At 35.2% G+C, this 20,047-nt stretch overlaps 1 protein-coding gene across 2 annotated transcripts in view; it reads right to left on the bottom strand.

Moving 5' to 3' along the window:
- Positions 1–20,047, bottom strand: part of Epc2 (enhancer of polycomb homolog 2) — a 120,780-nt gene that overhangs the window by 24,423 nt on the left and 76,310 nt on the right. For both annotated transcript variants that reach the window (XM_004636648.2, XM_023721403.1), the window contains exons 3-5: positions 15,943–16,088; positions 6,502–6,708; positions 510–658 (exon numbers count right to left, since the gene is read on the bottom strand). In XM_004636648.2, the coding sequence (XP_004636705.1) occupies positions 510–658; positions 6,502–6,708; positions 15,943–16,088 (502 nt within the window). The remainder of the gene's footprint in view (positions 1–509; positions 659–6,501; positions 6,709–15,942; positions 16,089–20,047) is intronic.

Raw genomic sequence — 20,047 nt, 5'->3', positions numbered from 1 at the left:
TTCAATCCCCAGCTTGCCATATGCCTGTAATCCCAGGACTTGGGAGGCTGAAAACAGGAGAATCACCACCAGTCCAATGTACGTAGTGAGACCCTGTAGACCCTGTACTAAATACATTAAAAAAAAAAAAAAAAAATCTGCTAAATAAATTTAATGATCTTGCAAAACATTCAGTTTATTTATTTATTTTGGCGGAACCGGGGATTGAACTCAGGGCCTTGTGCTTGCCAGGGAAGCACTTATTCCACTGAGCCATTTCCCCGGCCCCACATTCAGTTTATTAAAAGATCTATTTCACATAACAAAATTATTTCAAACTTGCAATTCAAGTAAATAGCAATATAATTTTTAAAAACTGTAATTCTTTTTTTTACAAAATGGAAAATAATGTCAAAGAATCAATAAATCATCATAAAGCTCAGAGCCTTTCACCCCTCCAAGATTTATTCTGGTTACAGTTTGTCCACTGTCTGGCTAAAATTGCCACTAAATATTAATAGCAATTTTACCTTTTTTCCACAACTTCTAAGGTTAAGTGCAGTAATTCTCGTTTTGTTTTCTCTCTTCTCTTAATCATTTCCAAAATTGTTATGGCTCTACTAAACTCCCGTCTCAGTTTCAACATCTTTTCATAAGAGGCTTCATCATTCTTACGATTCTGTTAAAAACAATAAAAAATTTTAGAATAATTTCAACTCAATTATCCACATTTCTCAGCTTCATTCAACAAAACTTATCACATTCAAATTTTTCTGATAAAGATAAAATGTTACAGGTAAACATTTTTAAAACTTATCCAGGCTATAGTCCCAACTACTCAGGAGGCTGAAGCAAGAGAGGCTACTCTGGGTAACATAGACATCCTGCCACCAAAACAGGGAAGAATAAGCATCTACCTCTCTAACTGAAAACACTAAGACTAGACATATATTTCTCAATATATATTCAGAAAAAATTGTTGCCAGCTGTTGAAAAGCTAGAATGGCACAGAAAGGATGATCCCAATGTAAATAATTTTAAAAATATTAATTGAAAACTAAACTTAGTTCATTAAAAAAATACTTTAACTTGCTTTATGGTATTATTAGATTATTTTCATTGCTGTAAGATTCTAAGGACAGAAGGCTCTGCCAAAATCAAGGTACTTAAACATAGCCAAAGTGGATTTTTATCTATTTATCCAAGTCCACAAGAGGAGGCTACAATGTTTATATTACAATGTACATGTGAATAATCACAAGCAAAACTTCATTTCAGAAATTCAGAAAACTCAGAAGTATAATATCAAGTGTCTCAAGAAATGGGATTACCATACTTCAACACCTTATTACAAAGAGAAAAAAATTCAACAGAAATTCTAAATTTCAGCATAATGAATCAGTGGTTTTTCAGCATAAGACATAACTTCACCTAATTAAAGGTGACACACACCTGTAATCCTAGCATGCTAACACACACCGGTAATCCTAGCATGCAAGGAGGCTAAGGCAGGAGAACTACAAGTTTCAGTCCCACTGGGCAAGTTGGTGAGACTTTACCTCAAAAAAGTGGTCACCAGTAGAGAGCCTGAGGGCTCAATCCCCAATATAGCAATATTAACAATCAACCAAGCAACCAACCAAACACCATTAGTAAACTATTTCATTAATGCAAATATCCAAAACATTTACTTTATATTGGACACAGAACTATGGTTTAAAACAGGCAGGAGTAGTAGTGCATGTCTATAACCTCAGTACTTTTTGGAAGCTAAGACAGGGATTTCAGGTTAAATCTCAGCTTGGGCAACACAGGGAGACCTTGTCTGAAAATTAAAAAAGAAAAGGGCTGGGTATATCCCTCTGTATGAAATTCAAGGTTCAAATCTTTGCCAAATAGTACTGTAAACAAAACCAGACCATACCATTATCACCCCTTAATCTCTGTCTACACAGAACTATACCTGAACAATTGTTCCATCCCTTGTTATTAATATGCAGCAGATAACATAAAAACCTAAAGAATACCAGAGGTTTCTTTCAAAAGGGAAGATTATAAAAGACAAAATAAAAATTGATAAAAATTCAGTATTTTTTTCTTTTATGGAGTTTCTTTCATTTGAAAAATAATTATTGTAAATAACCTGCCTCATGATTCTGTGTAGAGAATATTTAAAAATGCTAAGAAACCATTTTTTTCATCTAATCAAAAGAAAAAATTCTTTAAAAACCCTTTGGCATTGTATGATAAGACACAATGTATTCTAAAGCATAGTTTTGAAACTGGTGGTATTCTTTGGGGGGGTTAAAAAAGACAATTACCTTCCAATTTAAAAATTAACATTATTAACAAAAAAAAATTACTAACAGCAAATACTAAAGTGTATATTGTATGCACTTTAACCCCAAAATAAAAATGACAGGCACACAAGAATCAAGATCACATGGCACTGGCAGCTGAGTAATAGTCAAAAGCAAATCAGAACCATTAAAGATTAGCTCCCCGAGCAAGTTCTCCTCATGCACTCTGTGCTTCTGCTCCGTCTTATTCATTTTCTGCTGTGTGAAGACAGAAATAGCAACCATTTCTAACTTCTCCCAATCTTGTTCTTTCTACTCCAAAGTTTAAAAAAAAAAAAAAAAAATCCATAGCTTCCGTAGTACACTTTTATCCAGAATCACTAAAGATTAACAGTTTAAAATGCTTTCTCTCTCTCTGTAGGTACTACATACAAGGATATACATACAAAAATACATATATAATTTATTAGTATTTTTGAAATTTCTGAGAAAATCTGAGATGGAATGTAAACATTCTAATATGTCTTTTCTAAAAACATGTATTTTATATAATCAGGTTCTAAGAAAATCTGGAAATTAAAAATGATAAAAATCTCATTTAATTCTCAGACTTTATTCACATTTTGTCAACTGTCCCATTGTTGTCCTTAAATAAGCTAATTATTATAAAGGACAATCAGTGGGACAATCTGATTTTTATTATTATTATTTTTTTTAAATATATTTATTTATTTTTATTTATTACATTTATTTATTGTGTGTGTGTTTGGCCAGCTCAGCCCACCAGGGGGCGGGGCTGGCTGGCATGTGGTGCTGGGGATCGAACCGCGGTCCCTGTGCTTTCGCCAAGCTTGTTTCAAGTAGGTGCTTTAGACCACTGAGCCATCTCTCCAGCCCCTGATTTTTATTATTAAAATTTATTAACAATACATTTTTTTTTTCTGAGTGTAGGATGAGATTCTAGATCAATAACTGCATTTAGTTTTTTAAATGCTTCTTTAATCACCTAAAATTTGGAATAGTTCCTCTGTCTTTCTGTGGTAATTATGACCCTTTTTTTTTTGGTACTAGGAATCAAACTCAGGACCCTGTGCTTTGCGAGGCAAAGTTGCTCCCTGGTCTAACTTTGACATTCTTGAAGAACAGAGACAATTTATTTTGTGAGACATTCCTCAATTCAAATTTCACTGATGTTTTTCCATGGTTAAATTCAAGCTTTGTATTTTGGCTACAAATACCACAAAATTCTATTATGTCCCTCTATCATCATCAAGAGATAGATGATGATACTTGTCCTACTATGGCTAATCAACTAAGATGGTATCTGCTAGGTTTCTTTAGTTAAATACTATTTTTCCTTTTTAAAGGAATAAGTATACTTTAGGACTAAATGACTATCTTGTTTCTCACAATTCTCTGCTGTAATTTTAGTGTTCATTGATTTTAACTTTTACCTGAAATAATCAGTACTATTGTGGCTGTTGAATGGTGATTTTTCTAACACGTTGCCAGCATTTATAAATTTGGAAGTTATTTTAAAAACTGTTTTTTCTTTCTCTTTTCCAACATTTATGCCAGTATGGGCTCATGGGTTACTCTATGGGTTATGATCTATTACTTTCACTATTTTAACCCCCAAACTTCTCCAGTTCCAGTTAGTGCAGTTTCCTTTTCAAGCAGGCCCATATGTCCTATTATGGTTCCACAATATTCTTCAATCACATTCTTATCTTCTATAATAGCAGAGTATTTCTTCTAGGCTTATCTTTATGTTTATTTTTGTTATATCAGTATTAAAAATAATTAGCTCATACTGACACTTTTATATTCTCTTAAAATTGTCCTATTCAATGTAGTCAAACTTTTTACCCTTACAAGTGCCTCTGCTTGGGCCAACTCTTTTCTTCCTTTTCCAATTACACATTATAGTTCTATACCTACTGCCAAATTTCTAGAGCAGTTATTCTCAAACTCCTATACTTTAGAATTAACTGCAGATATTTTTATAACCAAGGATGATTCACAGGTAATTGCTATGCATAGCCAGAACTAAGAACAACTACCCTGCGAATTTCCTTTCCTGACTATCTTATTTCTGGTCCCCATAAAGGGAGGAGAGAAGGCACCAATATGAAGAGCTATATGTATGAGGCTAAACAAATTAAATGTGTATTTTGATTCAAGACATCTCGACCAGTGCATTTAGACAGAATGGTGCTATAAGAGCATCTCATTTTAAAATGTTACAAAGTACTTATGACATCTAAATTAAAGTTTGGTGAATTAACATTAAATTATAAGGCTAAACATATATTTCAGAAGTCTTCTGACCTTTGTACTCTCTATACACACATTTTTAAGTCTATGGCAATAGAAAATGAAAAAGGTTTTATTAGTAGTACTCATTTTGTGCATCTTGTGTTTGCCCAATTTCTGATCATCTAAAGAATATGGATTATTCACTAAACGCATTCTCATCTTTCTCATTTTGAAATACATCAGCATTTTAAACTAGGCATACTGTATTACAAGAAAGTGTTTTTAGTTCAACAGAAAAAAATAAGGAAAAGAAAATGTATCACTCAGCAGACAAATATGAAAATAACAAAAGAGTAGGACCAATATCAAGAATGTTTAAATATAAGAGCCAGTTGCTAGTAACTCTCAATATAAAAACAAAGAATAAACCATATTTTAACACTATTTTATGCCAATAAATACTTTATATGTAAAGTATTTTAATACTAGAGAAGTCCCACTAAGTCCAAAAAATATTTTTCCTTCAAAAAATATTGCTAACAGTCCATGTGTTTTACAATGTATTTACTACATAGCTTTGAAAAACCGGTCCTTCTGACTTTCCATTGGTTCAGATACATCTCTCCTTTGTTTGAACAGTTCACATTTATATAGTTTCACCAAACTTACATGCTTTTCTCATTTTAGTTTTTCTCAGATGTTACATCTTCATAAAATATTCTAGACTCCTTTAGCTAAGAACCAGGAAGCCAAACTGAAAGCTTAGACTTAGGGAAAGTCACCTATACTTGGGAACTCCATTTTCTAATGTCTAAGAAAATCACATCCTCACAAGAGTTACAAAAATTCTGGTTATTAACCAGTAAGAGAGTTTTTACTAAAATATACTATCCCCAAGCAGCTGTTATGCTTCACAGCTGTTAATTGCTAACTGACAATCAACTCAGTGTTAGGAGAAAGAAGAATCCAGAGAAAATGCTTTACTTTCAACTGGGTTTTTCTTTTACATGTTCCTTATTCTTTGCAATGTTAGATAATGTGTTACCATATGTAGCAGTCAGTGCTAATTATGAGAAACGTAAGGTAGTGAATAGCTTCTGGAGTAACGCTTTCCTCTGCACCAGATCATTCCACAGAGTGAGATCCTGTTTATCTTAAAATTCTGGCGCAGACTGCTGCTGAAAGCCAGACAGGGGCAAGTTCATCAATTTGAAATCTGACACAACTGTCAACTTTTGCTGTTGCCGGGAATGGGCCTGAAAATGAACCTTTCCCTACTTCCCATGACCCCGTAATAGCTAGCGGCAGCAAGATCCATTTTTGCTTGCAATAACTAGGATATCATTTTAAAGGAACTGTAAGTTCTTAAGTGATCAAGAAGGAAAAGTAGGGCCAGCCAAATAGCTCAGCGGATTAAAGTGCCTGCTTAAGCAGATGCAGGGGTCAGGAGTTCGATCCCAGGCTGAGCTGAGATGGCGAACGAGACTGGGCATGGTGGCGCGCACCTGTAATCCTAGCACTTGGGAGCCTGTCAACAGGAGGATCACTACGAGAGTCCAATCTACACTGTAAGACCCTGGACACCCTGTCCTAAATACAAAAAAGAAAGAAGGAAAAGTAGTAGTATTTAAAATTCTATACTTTCCAAACAAGAAATTCATGACATGACATGTAGTTTACTGAAAAACTCAAAACTTTTATGGTATAGGGGCAAAAATTGTTTATATCATGTCAACTCGAAGATTAAAATGGCATAATCAAATACATATAGAGCAAGGATACACACAATGTTGGTAAACAAACAGCCAATAGTAACAATGGATGAATACATTTTCTAACAAAGTTTATCAATGTCATTAACTCTCATTATGTTCAAATTATTCAAGTTCTGAGGAAAAAAAAAAAAAAGACTGGCCCTAAACACTATTAAGTTACACTCAATTATATCTAATTTGCACATTACCTTTCGAGTTTGCATTTTCTCTGTTCTCCTCCGAAAGGCAACATAAGGGTCATTATTTGTAGAGCCATCTCTTTTCTCTTGTTTTATCTGAGGAATGAGGGATGGCCCCCTGCAGTTTTTACGTTTTCTCACCCAGTAGTCATACACAGCTTTAATAAGGTAATCATCTTCATTTAGCAGCAGTTTTGCTTCTTGAAGTGTTACAAGCTAAATGAGAAACACAAGATGTTACTGACTACAATGTCTGAAAAAGAGAAATCAAAGTTAAACTACAGCTACAGGGAAAAAAAGTGATTCATTCTAACAGTTAATCATATACTCTGATGGCAGGTGAAGACACAATTCAATTCAACCTAACTAAGAATTAGGAGATCTAGCTACCAATATTCTGCCCTAAAAGGCAAGTTGTTCTTGTACCTCATAAAAACATGTAAGAAAGCTAATTGAAAGATAGCTAGGAAGATAACAGATTTTTGTTATCAGGCAAATCTTGGACTGGAAGACTTCCAGGGTCTTTAAAAATTCTCATGTTCTCTGATGCTACATATTTGAAGGTCTAGTAGTTTTGCAACTTACTATAATATGCCTACATTAGAAACAATAAAGGATGAACAGCATATTTATACAGATTTCAACATTATGCAATTCTGAATTCCTTGTACCAATTACATATAAAAGCAATTCTTCCATCCAAGTTGAATAAATGCTAGAACATCCTTGTTCATAATACACCTTCTGCTCATGATCCTATCAGGTCTGGAACAGTGGTTCTCGGATGCTTCCCTATTAGTGATGACAAATCTTTTAGAGCTTTCAATGATTAAAAACAACCCACTGTGGTAGATGTGCCTTAGGTTCACCACCCCTGCTCTATGTGTTCTGACATAGGCTATAGCAGAGATCTACCTTCCACATCAGTGTAGACAGGTAACGGCGACATACTGTAGACTAAGTTTTGTAAAAATCTGTTTAATCACATCCGTTACCTTGCTCCTTGAGAACATCAGATCAACAAATCAGATTTAGCAGGATGGAACTGGGGTTACATATAACCATTTAAAATGAACTTTAGGAGACCCAGTCCTAGCCCAGGCCCGGTTGGCTTTAGATCTCCAGCATTCCTGTTCCAGCCTCTGGAGTAGCTGAGATTACAGGAATGTGTAACTGTGAAGCAAGAGATAGTGTGGGAGGTATCCTGGCTGTAAACTCACAACAGACTACCAATGTGAGTGCAGCCCAATTAGTTATCACCCCTGGTCACACATCAAATTCTAGGAAAACAAATGAGAAGCAAGCCCTGGAACATGCTGTGGTACCATCTCTCTGTGGCTCTGGGTCTCCCTTCCTTCCCCAGTGTCCTTGAATCTCAAACATAAAACAGACAGGGTTGCTAGGAGTCAGACTTGCTCTTGGGTTTTCTCATTGGGCCTGAGGAGTTGTACTTTCCCTTTAATAAATCTCTGCCTTTCTAATTAAAAAATAAAAAATAAAATAAAATAAACGTTAGAAAAAGGTCATGCCATTTTAGGATGGAAAGCCTCTCTGTAGTGATGTTATCCTAAGTCAAAGTTGTATCATTCTGAGATGAAGATTCATTTTTCAGAAAATGTTGAACTATTACCTAAGAAATATATCTCTAGAACTTGGAAATGAAGAGGAAGTTTTTCTCACTAGAATTGAAAAAGCAATATATAGACTGATCTACATACTGTATGAAATCATCTGAAGGAGGTGTGACTCACCAAATGCATTTTCCATTATGATTTTACTTTTTGTGTTGTTATAACTTCATGGAATAAATGAATTCGTCATAGTCCTATGATGGTGATTCCTAGCATTATAATTTGGCTGCCTGTATAATTTGAGCACAGGAAGAGAATACACTGACAATTCAGCTCAAGTATTCTAGGGCAGGTGATAAATACATTTAGTGCTACAATAGAATCAGTGGCCATTCTTTGGTTACTCAATGAATGTCTCAGTGGAGACAACTGCATCTGAGAAACTGAGTAACTTGGCTAGACTTTAATACATGCCACCAACCAGTAATTGAATCAATCACTATTTCCCAACATTCCCTTTAAATGGATACCATCCCACTGCTAGATGTTCTCTGGAATAGTCCACAAGGACAATAGTTAAATAAGACTTGGGTTGTCTATAGGGTTGTATAGATATGTCTGTGCTACTTCAGATTTAGTCCAGGGCATCATGTATGCTAGTCAAGGGCTCTACTACTGAACTGCTAACTCAGAACTGAGCTTTCTGAATTTAATAAAATTTTATCTCATTCTGAAAACATCACAGCACCACCAGCAACTCTCATGTGCTCTGGAAGCCATATTGAATGTGCTTCAGATGTTTAGTCACTATGCTTCTGATAAAATTTTGTATTTTTTATTCATTAAATAAAATATGTAATCTGATCCTACAGTGGTGAGAAGGATAAGGGCTCTTTCCACCCATCAGCAGCACAGTAGTGAGCTTCTTACATAACAACACTATGAAACTAGCACTACTTCCTATGCACTTACATGAGGTGTCAAGGAAATTAAAAACACCTGGTCAGTTTTCCTTCTTTGGTGCTGTTTGCTTCAGCTTAAGTCTTTTTGTCTTGTTGATAGTTTCTATACATCATAACCAATAAGAATTTAATTAAGTTTATAGTTAAACACCCTATTTCCTTCAGTTAGCTGCCATTTTACGTTGTTATATAGCAACTTTCTGTTTCATGGAATAACTTTGACTTTAATCATTCTGTAAATTTTATCTTTAGCTATTCTAAGGAAACTAGTATCACACAACTCCATTATGGTGACAGCATTAATTTGAGTAGGGAATAACTACTTGCAGATATGGCAGTCAAAATTATTGAGTCACATAATTCACAAGATCAGAACTCTATTTTATAGACTAAAAAAAAAAAACCCTGTCAGCTTGGATTTCATCCACTAGAAAATCAAAAAAACTAGTTATCTAGCTAGCAAAAAAGGCTCTGTGGTATAAATGTATTATGTCTAAAACAGCTCTGAATTGTTTGATTACTTTCAACACTTGATGTTGGAGAGATAAAAGTGATCCTACCATTTGGGATTTTTCTTCTGGACTGCTCAAGCTTCATGAGAGTAAGGACCACCTAGTTTACTAATAGAAAAAAAACTCATGATCTAGCAATTTAAATAAGTATATTTTGAATATACAAATTAATAAATTATATCTACAATTAATGGTTTCAAGTTACAAAATAGTCAAGCACAAAAACAAACTACTATCAGCCCACTATTAGTTTATTGGTTGTAGGGAAGGAAGAAAACTATGATGAATTCAGTATGCAAATAAACATGCTATGGCTAAAGGTAAGACAAATATAAATTAGGCAATAAGAAAACAATGTGAACTTTAGAATTGAGTATTAGTATAATAAAATACTGCGCAGAGTAAGAAAATTTTCTCTCTGGAAGTACCTGCATTCTTTTCTGTTGTTATAAGCTCTTTTTTTCACTTCACTTCTTTGAAATCTGATGGCTTATTATCTGTGTAAAAGTCCAAATAGTACTAAAAAAAGCAGGTTTCTAAGTAACTATAAACATTTATGTTAAATTAAGAAATGGCTAAAGAAACACTTTTTACCTTATCTAAGAATCTAGGGCCAGGGAAATGGCTCAGTGGAATAAGCGCTTCCCTGGCAAGCGCAAGGGCCTGAATTCAATTCCCAGTTCCGCCAAAAAATAAATAAATAAATAAATAAATAGAAATTTAAAAAAAAGAATCTAAGGTCAAAATCAACACAGTACGGTTATGATATGACTCAACAGGTAATACTGGAAACACTCCTCTTTACAAATGGCCCCCAGGGTGGTATGGCACAAAGCAAGCAGTGAAGATGTGGCTCCCCTCACTTCTTCCTTGTTCTTAAGTCCAGTTGTGAGGTAGTGGCAGCTGGGTCGACCATTCACTTGCCAACATGCATGTCTATGTCTCCTCCCAGAACTACACATCTTCAAAATGACTGAAGATGATCAAGGCTTATGCAGCCTCACTGGAAGGCATAACCTTGGAAGATCAAATTGTGGTCCTGGTAGGCACACCAATGAAAAATGAGGCCATCTATGCCAGCATGGGATAGAAGCCCTGGCCACTCTGGCAGTGGCTGGCCACATGCTTGGAGGTAAAGTCCATGGTGCCCTAGTCCCAGCTGGAAAGTGAGAGGGCAGATTCCCCAGGTAGTCAAATGAGAAGACGACAGGCTGGGCCAAGCAGCAGATGCAGTACAACTGGCACTCTATCATGCTGTGTCTATCTTTTCCAAGAAGATGGGCCCCAAATGCCAACTCTCTGTTCGTGTGTGTGTGTGTGTGTGTGTGTGTGTGTGTGTGTGTGTTTTGTAGGGGTGGGGTACCAGAGATTGAACTGTGGACCTTGTGCTTGTCAGGCAGGCAGACGCTTAAGCCACTGAGCTATCTCCCTGGCCCAAATGCCAACTCTTAAATCCTATATAATCCTAGCTTTTTCTAATAAACCACCTAGCCCCCCTCCAAAAGGCCCTCTAATGTAGACTATGCCATAAAATTACAGATAGTATGAGAAAACATTAGCAATAAAACTAAAATATACATTGCTGTACATTCTGAATAGTCTATGTAAATGAAAAAAGAAACCATTGTTTTTTATTGAAGGTCTAGAAAACAGAGGGTGGACACAATAGCTCAGTGTACTAAGGGCCTGCTTAGGCAAGTGCAGGGACCAGGGTTCAATTCACAGGACCACATGCCACGCCCCCAGGCACACTGATTGCATGTGGCAGCACACACATGTAATCCCAGTGCTGGGGAGGCTAAAAAACAGGAGGATCACTATGAGTGCAAGCTCTGTAGAGAGACCCTGTACCAAATACATTTAAAAAAAAAAGTCTAGAAAATGGAAAAGATCTTCAACTATTGAGACAAAGACTTAGCAGAATTATAAAATCCTTTTATCTTTGGGTAAACAATCAAATATAAAGCAATATAAAGCTATTTTTTTAAGGGACACCCCCCTCAAAAAAAAACCTGTTAAATTTTTTTACTACTAATGCTACAGGTGAACGAATAGTATTTTTCTCTCACAGAGAAGTGACCCTCTATTAATATCCATTCACACTATTATTCTGCTTATCTTCATGCTTGACATAACTATTTTAGAAGGGTCTATTTCTTCCTTCCTTCAAAGCTTCTCCTATAGTTATGTGATTCTTAACACTGCCAAGACTTAGTTGAACTACAGCTATAATGGAATAATGAAATCATACTGATAAAATCATTAGGATAAAGGCCTTTCCAATTCTGTGAATAATAGTTTAAGGCATTAAAAGCTGTCAACAGTTCTATTAATCTTTCAATTATGAGAAAATTCTTTTCCCACTACACAATGACAGAGTAAAACCAACCTCTGCAGTCATGGGAATGACCCTCTGTTCCTTTAAAAATAAATAAATCTGGTAAGACAAGAAATTTTACTGAGCTGAAATGGGAAATATAAATATTAAATTCAAATTATTTTTAAAAATCAGACTCGCTTTTAACCTTACATAACAAAACTGTAAATACATGTACACACACATTATAGCACATTAGGTGTTTTCCCTCCAGTACTGGGAATTGAACTTAAGACCTCACACTTGCCAGGCAGGTGCTGTGTCACTGAACTATATGTCCATTCCTCACAGTGTGGTTTTAGAACTATTGTTATGTAATGGGAATAACTTCAAAAGATCTGGACAAAAATTTCATTTTTAATATGTAAATGTTTAAAACTTCAAGAAAACACCCACATTTCTAGAATACAAGAAACACATTTTATAATTGGCAAACTATCTGGTGCACATGCTTGGGCCTTGGCCCCATCATAATATAATTAATAATATAATTTTATGCCTTGGAAGGGCATGACTAAAAAACTGCATGATATAAAAAGCAATGGTTTGATTATTGAGTTTTGGATCCCTTTAATTCAAAATTTTGAAATACAATGATGGCTAGAAACATACACTAGCTAAATTTCCTTCTAAGCAAGACAAGGGAAATTGTGAAAAAGCTTACTGAATAGTTTAATGTTGTTGAAAGTGTTGTAGGTCAGACTCAAAATCTACAATGCCTAAAATCAGGCCACAGAACTGATACAGTGGTGAAAAACACCGCTGCTTGCACATGAACACCAATGACAAGGAAACTGCAGGACAGCTGCTATTGTTGTCATAGTAACTCTGATCTCACTGCCATCTCCATGATCTTTGCTTCTGGGTTTACTGGTTCACAATTCAGATTCAAAATCTTTAAGCTGACACAGCCTAGGTCCTGTAGGTACATTCATTCAACACAGGGCAACAGTGCCCTGAAGGCAAAGGGGGTTAGGGAAAAAAGCAGTTAGCATTTTCTGTTCCTAAAGAGATAGGCAGAGTCTGCTTTGTACTAAGATCAAGTAGAGGCATCTCAAATGCAGGATGAAGTCTTCAGCTGTCAAGAGCCACCTAAAACAGTATTAACTGAACAGCCAACTTTTAGTGTGCTAGGAGTCTTCCTAGGAAAACCCCACAGCTTCAGTTTCCCTCCTAGTTCTAATCTCCAAGTATCTTACAAGAATCTGGCACCAGGAAACAGACATACTGCACATCAAGGATTCTACAGCAGAAGAAGTAGGGTAGAATGTAAGTGTGAAAGTCCTTTAAAGTCGAGAAGTTACTGTAAATTATGAAATATTTACTGAAATTATCATGTTGGGATATAGACTACATATTTAGTAAGACAACAGTATTACAAGTGTGTGGCACTCTAGCAGAGGGAACAGTGTAGACCTATAAAAGTGCATGCTATATTAAGGGACCAGGAAGCAGCTCAATGGGGCTGGAGTCAGCTAGAAGTTTTTATAGATAGCGCAAACAACTGAAAGCTTTTTTTTTTTTTTTTTTTTTGAAAAATAGACTAGTTTTTAATAAAATAGCCAATGGCAAAGCAGTAGTGGCTGAAGTAAGAGTAAAAATGAAGGAAGTGGGTACTGACAACAAATAAGCTATTTTAGAACAAAAACTGGTGAGTTTGATTCTGATGAAGCCAATTGATATAGTGCAGTGTTGGTCAGCAGACTAGAGTATGGTATGCTGATGCCATTAATTAAGAGAAAATTAACAAGGTAGGGGGCTAGACATGCTAAAATAATTCCTAAGGTAGAAAGGCTTCACAAGAAACATGGATTAAAGCTTAGTAAGTAGACACAGGATATAGGAACAATTAACAAAATTTTGGTAGCTTAAAAGATTATAAAGTATGACAGAAAAATACACTCTATGTCTGAAATTAAAAAATTATAGTAAAAACGCACTGCTGCTAATCTCCCTCAAAATACTTTCAAAACACTTATCCCATTGTTCTTAATACTTTCTAAACCAGTTCTGGAAGTCTTTCTTTTTTGAGATAAGGTCTTGCTATGTATATGTAGTCCAGGGTGGTCTTGGAACTCACGGCCATCCTGCCTCATCTTTCTGAGTGCTGGGATTACAGCACGTGCCGCCACACCTGGCACAGGAGTCCCTTCTAATTTAGTTCCACTGTGTGACTGCCTTGATGTTCTGAACTGATTGAAAATGCTTACCTCTCGTGGTCATTTTTACTTTGAGGAAGAGAAGGAAGTCACATGGTGCCAAGAGTGGTGAATAAAGTGGCTAAGGACAGAATATGATGTTTTTGTAAGCCTGCCTTTCCTCTGGATGGTACTTGGCAGCAGTATGTATTATGATTATACCCTACAGAGACACTCATGAAAGAACATGTCCACAACTGCTTCAGAAAGTGGCAAGAACACTAAGTATGGGTGAATATTCCAAATACTCCAGGGATCTAAAAACTTAAACTGTAGAGTATAGGAAATTAATTTGTATAAGTAAGTTAGTGGAAAATTTCATATCTACTGTAAAATGTTTCATTTCTAACTTTGCTACCTGTGTATTAATGACAATTAGTATATCAACATATCAGACAGGTACACTAAAAAGTTTATCTTATAAACTGAATTGTTGCATCAACACATGATCATTATATTAAGTTTGGAAAACAAAAAAGAGAATATAGAACACAAAAAATCACCAATAACTCCAGGACCAAAATACCATCATTGTTAGCATTTTGTTGTGCTTTTCTTGTTCTTCCTCTTAAACATTATATAAATATTAGAAGAAGCTCAGAACTTTCTACATAAACAAATCTATACCCTATTTTTAAACTCTAATTTTTTTTTTTTTTTTTAATGTATTTGGTTCAGGGTCTCACTATGTAGCTCAGACTCTTAGTGATCTTCCTGTTTTCAGCCTCCTCGGTACTGGGACTACAGGTGTGTGCCATCACACTCAGTCTCAGTGGCCAGCTCAACGTGCCCAGTAGGCCAGCACTGCATGCAGTGCCAGGGAGAGAACTACAGTCCCTATACTTGCCTAGCAGGTGTTTGGTCTGCTAGACTATCTCACCAGCCCTTTGAACTCTAATATTATATAACATCCAATCTCATATAAGTCACCCTTCTCCCCCTCAAGAAAAATCACATTTTTAATGGCTATATTATATTCCATCCTGCATACAACATATAATTTATTCTCAACATGTTAAAAAAATCTTTTGTGGTATGGGAGAATCCAACCCAGGGTCTTGAACATGCACAGCCATTTTAAGCCCTCTATTTTTCTCCTTTTTTTTTTTTTTGCGGAACCGGGGATTGAACTCAGGCCCTTGCGCTTGCCAGGGAAGCACTTATTCCACTGAGCCATCTCCCCGGCCCAGCCCTCTATTTTTCTCAAACATTATTTCCAGAGATAGGATTACTAAATCAGGGGATCTAAAAAACATTTTAAAGTTCTCGCTATATGTTGCTGAAGTGCTTTCCAGAAAGATAGTGTCATTTTAAGTTCCCTGTACCATATACTAACACTGAAAAAAATGCTCCATTATTTTGTAAATTTTTTCCTAACTGAAAACTTAAAAAAGAATAAAGTTAAAATCTATATAAAATGAACATCTTAATGTAAACTTCAAAAATGGGACAAAATCTCAAGACTGCCTTAGAGACCCATGCAAGTAGACTGATTATTACTGAGGCATCAAAATTATAATCCTGTGCCTGCTTTGGCAGCACACACACACTTTAAAAAAAAAAAAAAAGTCCTATGGAAAGGATATAGAAGATACCATAATATTGAAAGTCTTTTTATAAACAATCAAAAAAGTACTCTTCATGCTCCTCTTCAAGAAAATTACTCTTAAATATTCTGTCCAAGGGCTAATGTAAATAGAAGTTTTGGGTTACAGGGAAATTGAAGGGATGGTAAAATGCAACACACTGAAGCGTAAAGAAAATGTAAAATAAGGTGCTAATTGAGTTAACAGGTTAACAGTAAGATAAATTTTTTAGAGGGTACAGTACCTGATTAGAACTGGCTTTTTCAAGTCTATCAATCATAATTTCAAATTGCAAAGGCTTAATTTCCATCTTTCTGTTAAGTCTATTTAGTAAGGTTTCATCTTCTGAATCCATATCATAATCTGGTTGTTCGTTGTCTAGATTAAAAGCTAGAAAAGAAAAAAAAGAATTCTTCAAACTGAGGTGAAGTTACTTAATAGTGTTTCATCATCTTTCACCAGATTACTTCTCAACTGTATGCATTAACCAAAGAGTTCATGAGCAGATACCGAGTTTAGAAACTAACTGCACAGTGGAAAAAAACTGCTTCACATATGATTTAAAATTTAATGTAAGAGTAAAAACATGAACTAAGAAATTATTTTTAAGTACCAGAGATATGACAAATAATAAAATAGCAATTATTTAAAAAATCAACATGGTAGTTTGGTAGCATAATGAGATACTATGGAACAAAATTAAGTATACACAAATGAACTGAAGTACACAGTGTCTATCAAAAATAGTATTTTATATCATTGAAGATAAAAGGTAAAACAGGGGGCCGGGGAGATAGCTCAGTGGAATAAGCGCTTGCCTGCCAAGTGCAAGGGCCTGAGTTCAATCCCCGGTTCTGCAAAATAAATAAATAAATAAATAAATAAATAAATAAATGGTAAAACAGATTATAAAAGAAAAGCAGAAAGTGACAGATGGCACTTAGACTAAATTCTAATCGTCACACCAATAAATGACATTATAAATGAAGCTTTATGGTAAAAAAGAATTAACAGATTAAACTATAAAAATACTAGAAGAAACTGCAGAGGGAAAATGCATGAACAGATACAAATTCAGAAACCATAAAACTAATTAAAAATGCGGCTGTACAAAAATTAAGAATTTGTAATACATAAAGGGCTCATTTTTTTAAAGATTTCTTACAAATCACTACAAACTTAGTAACTCAACAATATCAGGCAAAGACTACTAGTGAATAAATGTCAGTGATTTTTGAATATGAAAAATATTCATAACTACATAGATACATAGATACAAACTCAGGATATAATATTTTTCACCCATCAGACTAAGATCTAAAATTTGAAAACATTCTATTTTGAAACACAAGAAGGAAATTATAAGCTGATACTTAGTTCAGTTAAAACATACACTGTCAGACTTAGCAGTTCTAGGATTTTTTCCTATAAACTTAGACTAGAACAACAACAACAACAAAAAATATATATATATATATATATACATACATACATATAAAAGCTGTGACACTGTAAGGTGTAAAAACTGCAAAGCCATATAAATAGGATTAGGTAAATGACAGGCTACAAATATATGGAATATAGGCCAAAGATCTAAGAAACACCAACAGTGACCTACTGATATGGAATGAAACTGATGTTTATGAAGTGAAAAAAAAAGCTATGTATAGTGCAGTATGAGGTATTTTTAAAAGACCATGGATATATACATATAAGGTGTATGCACATGTTCATAAATGTACAGAGTGATTCTGAGAATGGATACGCGCAAGAAACAGGTAACAGTTCTGGCTAAGGGGAGTTGGTGAACAGGAGATCAATGATGGTAGAGTGAATTATAGTTTTGTTTCCTTTTGTATTGTTTAACAATTTGAGCAAGTGCATACATTAACTTTATGTAGAGGGACTAAACTGTCACCAACTATGGTTTGATACTGTGAGAAAATTTAGAGCAAGACAATAATAGATACACCAATCACCAATAGGACGGCTTATTAAACTGACTGCATACCAAGGTGTAAGTGAAGAGCCTACATTCATATCACCTGAAATATCCTGGTACGCTCAGATTCAGCATGACATTCCCAAAGGCAGCTGATGACACAGTAAGAGAAAATAGACGCGTATATGTATATTTATATGATTTTAGCACAACCAGTCTCTTCCTATAAATGGTACTGGACTTAAAATACTTTTTTTTTTTCCCCCGGAACTGGGGGTTGACCTCAGGCCCTTGTGCTTGCCAGGCAAGCACTTATTCTACTGAGCTATCTCCCCAGCCATTAAAATACTTAAAGGCTCTATAATCAGTAGGTGATGACATCTCATAAATCGGAGCTGTAGCTCACTTGGGTCAGGCACTGATCAATGTGCTTTACACATATTGACCTGTGACAAGCTCTCTATTGAGCAAGTAGTATTTTAGCTCTCTGAGCCTCTGAAATATTAAAATATTCTTATGTAATACATAATAAAATAAACCAAGTCACAGCAACTAGTGAACTAATAGCACAGACTATTTTTCATGTTCACTTAAAACATTTTTGAACACAAAGTGCATTTTCTTCTTTTACATATTGCTATTATAATTCAAAAGTATGCTTAAAAAAAATCAACTCCAATCCATACCAAACTTAGTAACAGATGATGTGAAGCCTAAAAACTATATAATACAGATTGCTAAAAATTACTTTTCCTTGCACATAAGAATGTCAGTTAATAAAATCAGGCACTTGATACAACTAGAAGATATATTTAGAGAAAGATTTTAAAGTACTGAACAAAGTTAACCCAATACACTAATTTCTAAGTTAAACAGAAATGTTCAAACGTTCAAGGGCAAGGCTATACATAAATTTTGCATGACCATCTTTTACACACCTACCTAATCTTACTCACCTCTTGTTCCTCCACCTCCTATCTGCTCTATCTTCTTATTCTATTCTTACAAAAGCCAGCGCCCCAGCTTGTGAGGCAGGGGAAGGGACAAGAAAAGCTGGGAAATAGTTTAGAAAAATTAATAGTGAGAATTGATAGGAGATCTGTCAATGTGTTAAATAAGAACCAGGGCAAAAACTTGTACTAGCACTACTATTTCTCTTTTTATTCAAAAATTATACAAGAACCATTATAGACAGGTATTCTGTTGCTTCCAAAACAGATACAGTTCATTCATTTGTCCTCCTTTTTACCTCAGTTATCTGATTATCTCCTCTACCAGGGAGATAAAAGCAGTAATTACTCCAGTCATATGTAAATTCTGCCATCAAGTACTTACAGAAAAAAAAAAAAAAAGTACTGACAGCTGTTATTAACAATTAGTATTTCTTAGATGGAAGAGATTTTTTAAACTATAAGCAGACTATTCCATCAGCTTTACTGATACTTCATTTTTGAAACTCAGAAATTACTGCTAAAAGACAAATCTTATAGTGGGTTGATTCAACAGGCTGGTCAAGCACACAAACACCACCCCAACCAACACACAAGAGAAAAGGAAGAGGCAAGGCAGAAGGCAACTCCTTGATGTGGAAGAACGATAAAACTAAGACATGAACAAGGTCATAAGGAATGCATCTGTATAGGAGAATATCTGTGGTGATGTTAACTAAGCAATAAGCAACAGAAAAACCTGAGGGAATTTAAAAATGAAGATATTACTAAGAGAAGAAAAAACAAGTGGGAAAAAATCCCAGAGCACAAAGTTCCCTACACTAGTAAAGTGCCAGAGCTTCTGTGTAGATAAAAAAAGTGGTTATAATCTTGTTAGAACATAAAGCACTCACAAGTTGGTTGGTTATCACATAAGAGAATATGCAGTCAAGACTAAAATTAGGTGATATGCAAATACCTAAAAAAGCACAGATGGGGGCCCGCGAGACAGCTCAGTGGACTAAAGTGCCTGCTCAGCCAAGCTTAAGCAAGCGCAGGGACCGTGGTTTGATCCCTGGCACCATATGCCCTGCCAGCTCCGCACCCAGGGCAGGCAGAGCAGACAAGAGTCTGGGAGTAGTGGTGCAGGCCTGTAATCCCAGCACAGAGGAAGCTGAAAGCGGGATCACCAAGAGTCCAAGCTGCATAGTGAGACCCTGCAACAACCATATACATTTAAAACCAAAAAAAAGAAAGAAAGCACAGATGTCTAATGGAATGAAAATATAGTCTAGAAGAAAGAATACAAGGAAATTTCCCAAAACAAAAATATGGCAAAATGTTCTCACATTAAAAGTGATTTAGCAAGCATGGTAGAAAATGGATAGGATGCAATTTAATGCAGCACAAAATGAGCCAGTTATTGTCTATTACTTTATAACATTCTTTTTTTTTCTTTTTTTAGTTTTTATTTATTT

Source organism: Octodon degus, unplaced genomic scaffold (assembly GCF_000260255.1).
Source record: "Octodon degus isolate 3935 unplaced genomic scaffold, OctDeg1.0 scaffold00082, whole genome shotgun sequence".
Lineage (NCBI taxonomy): Eukaryota > Metazoa > Chordata > Mammalia > Rodentia > Octodontidae > Octodon > Octodon degus.
This window is presented reverse-complemented; position numbering and strand designations above follow the sequence as displayed.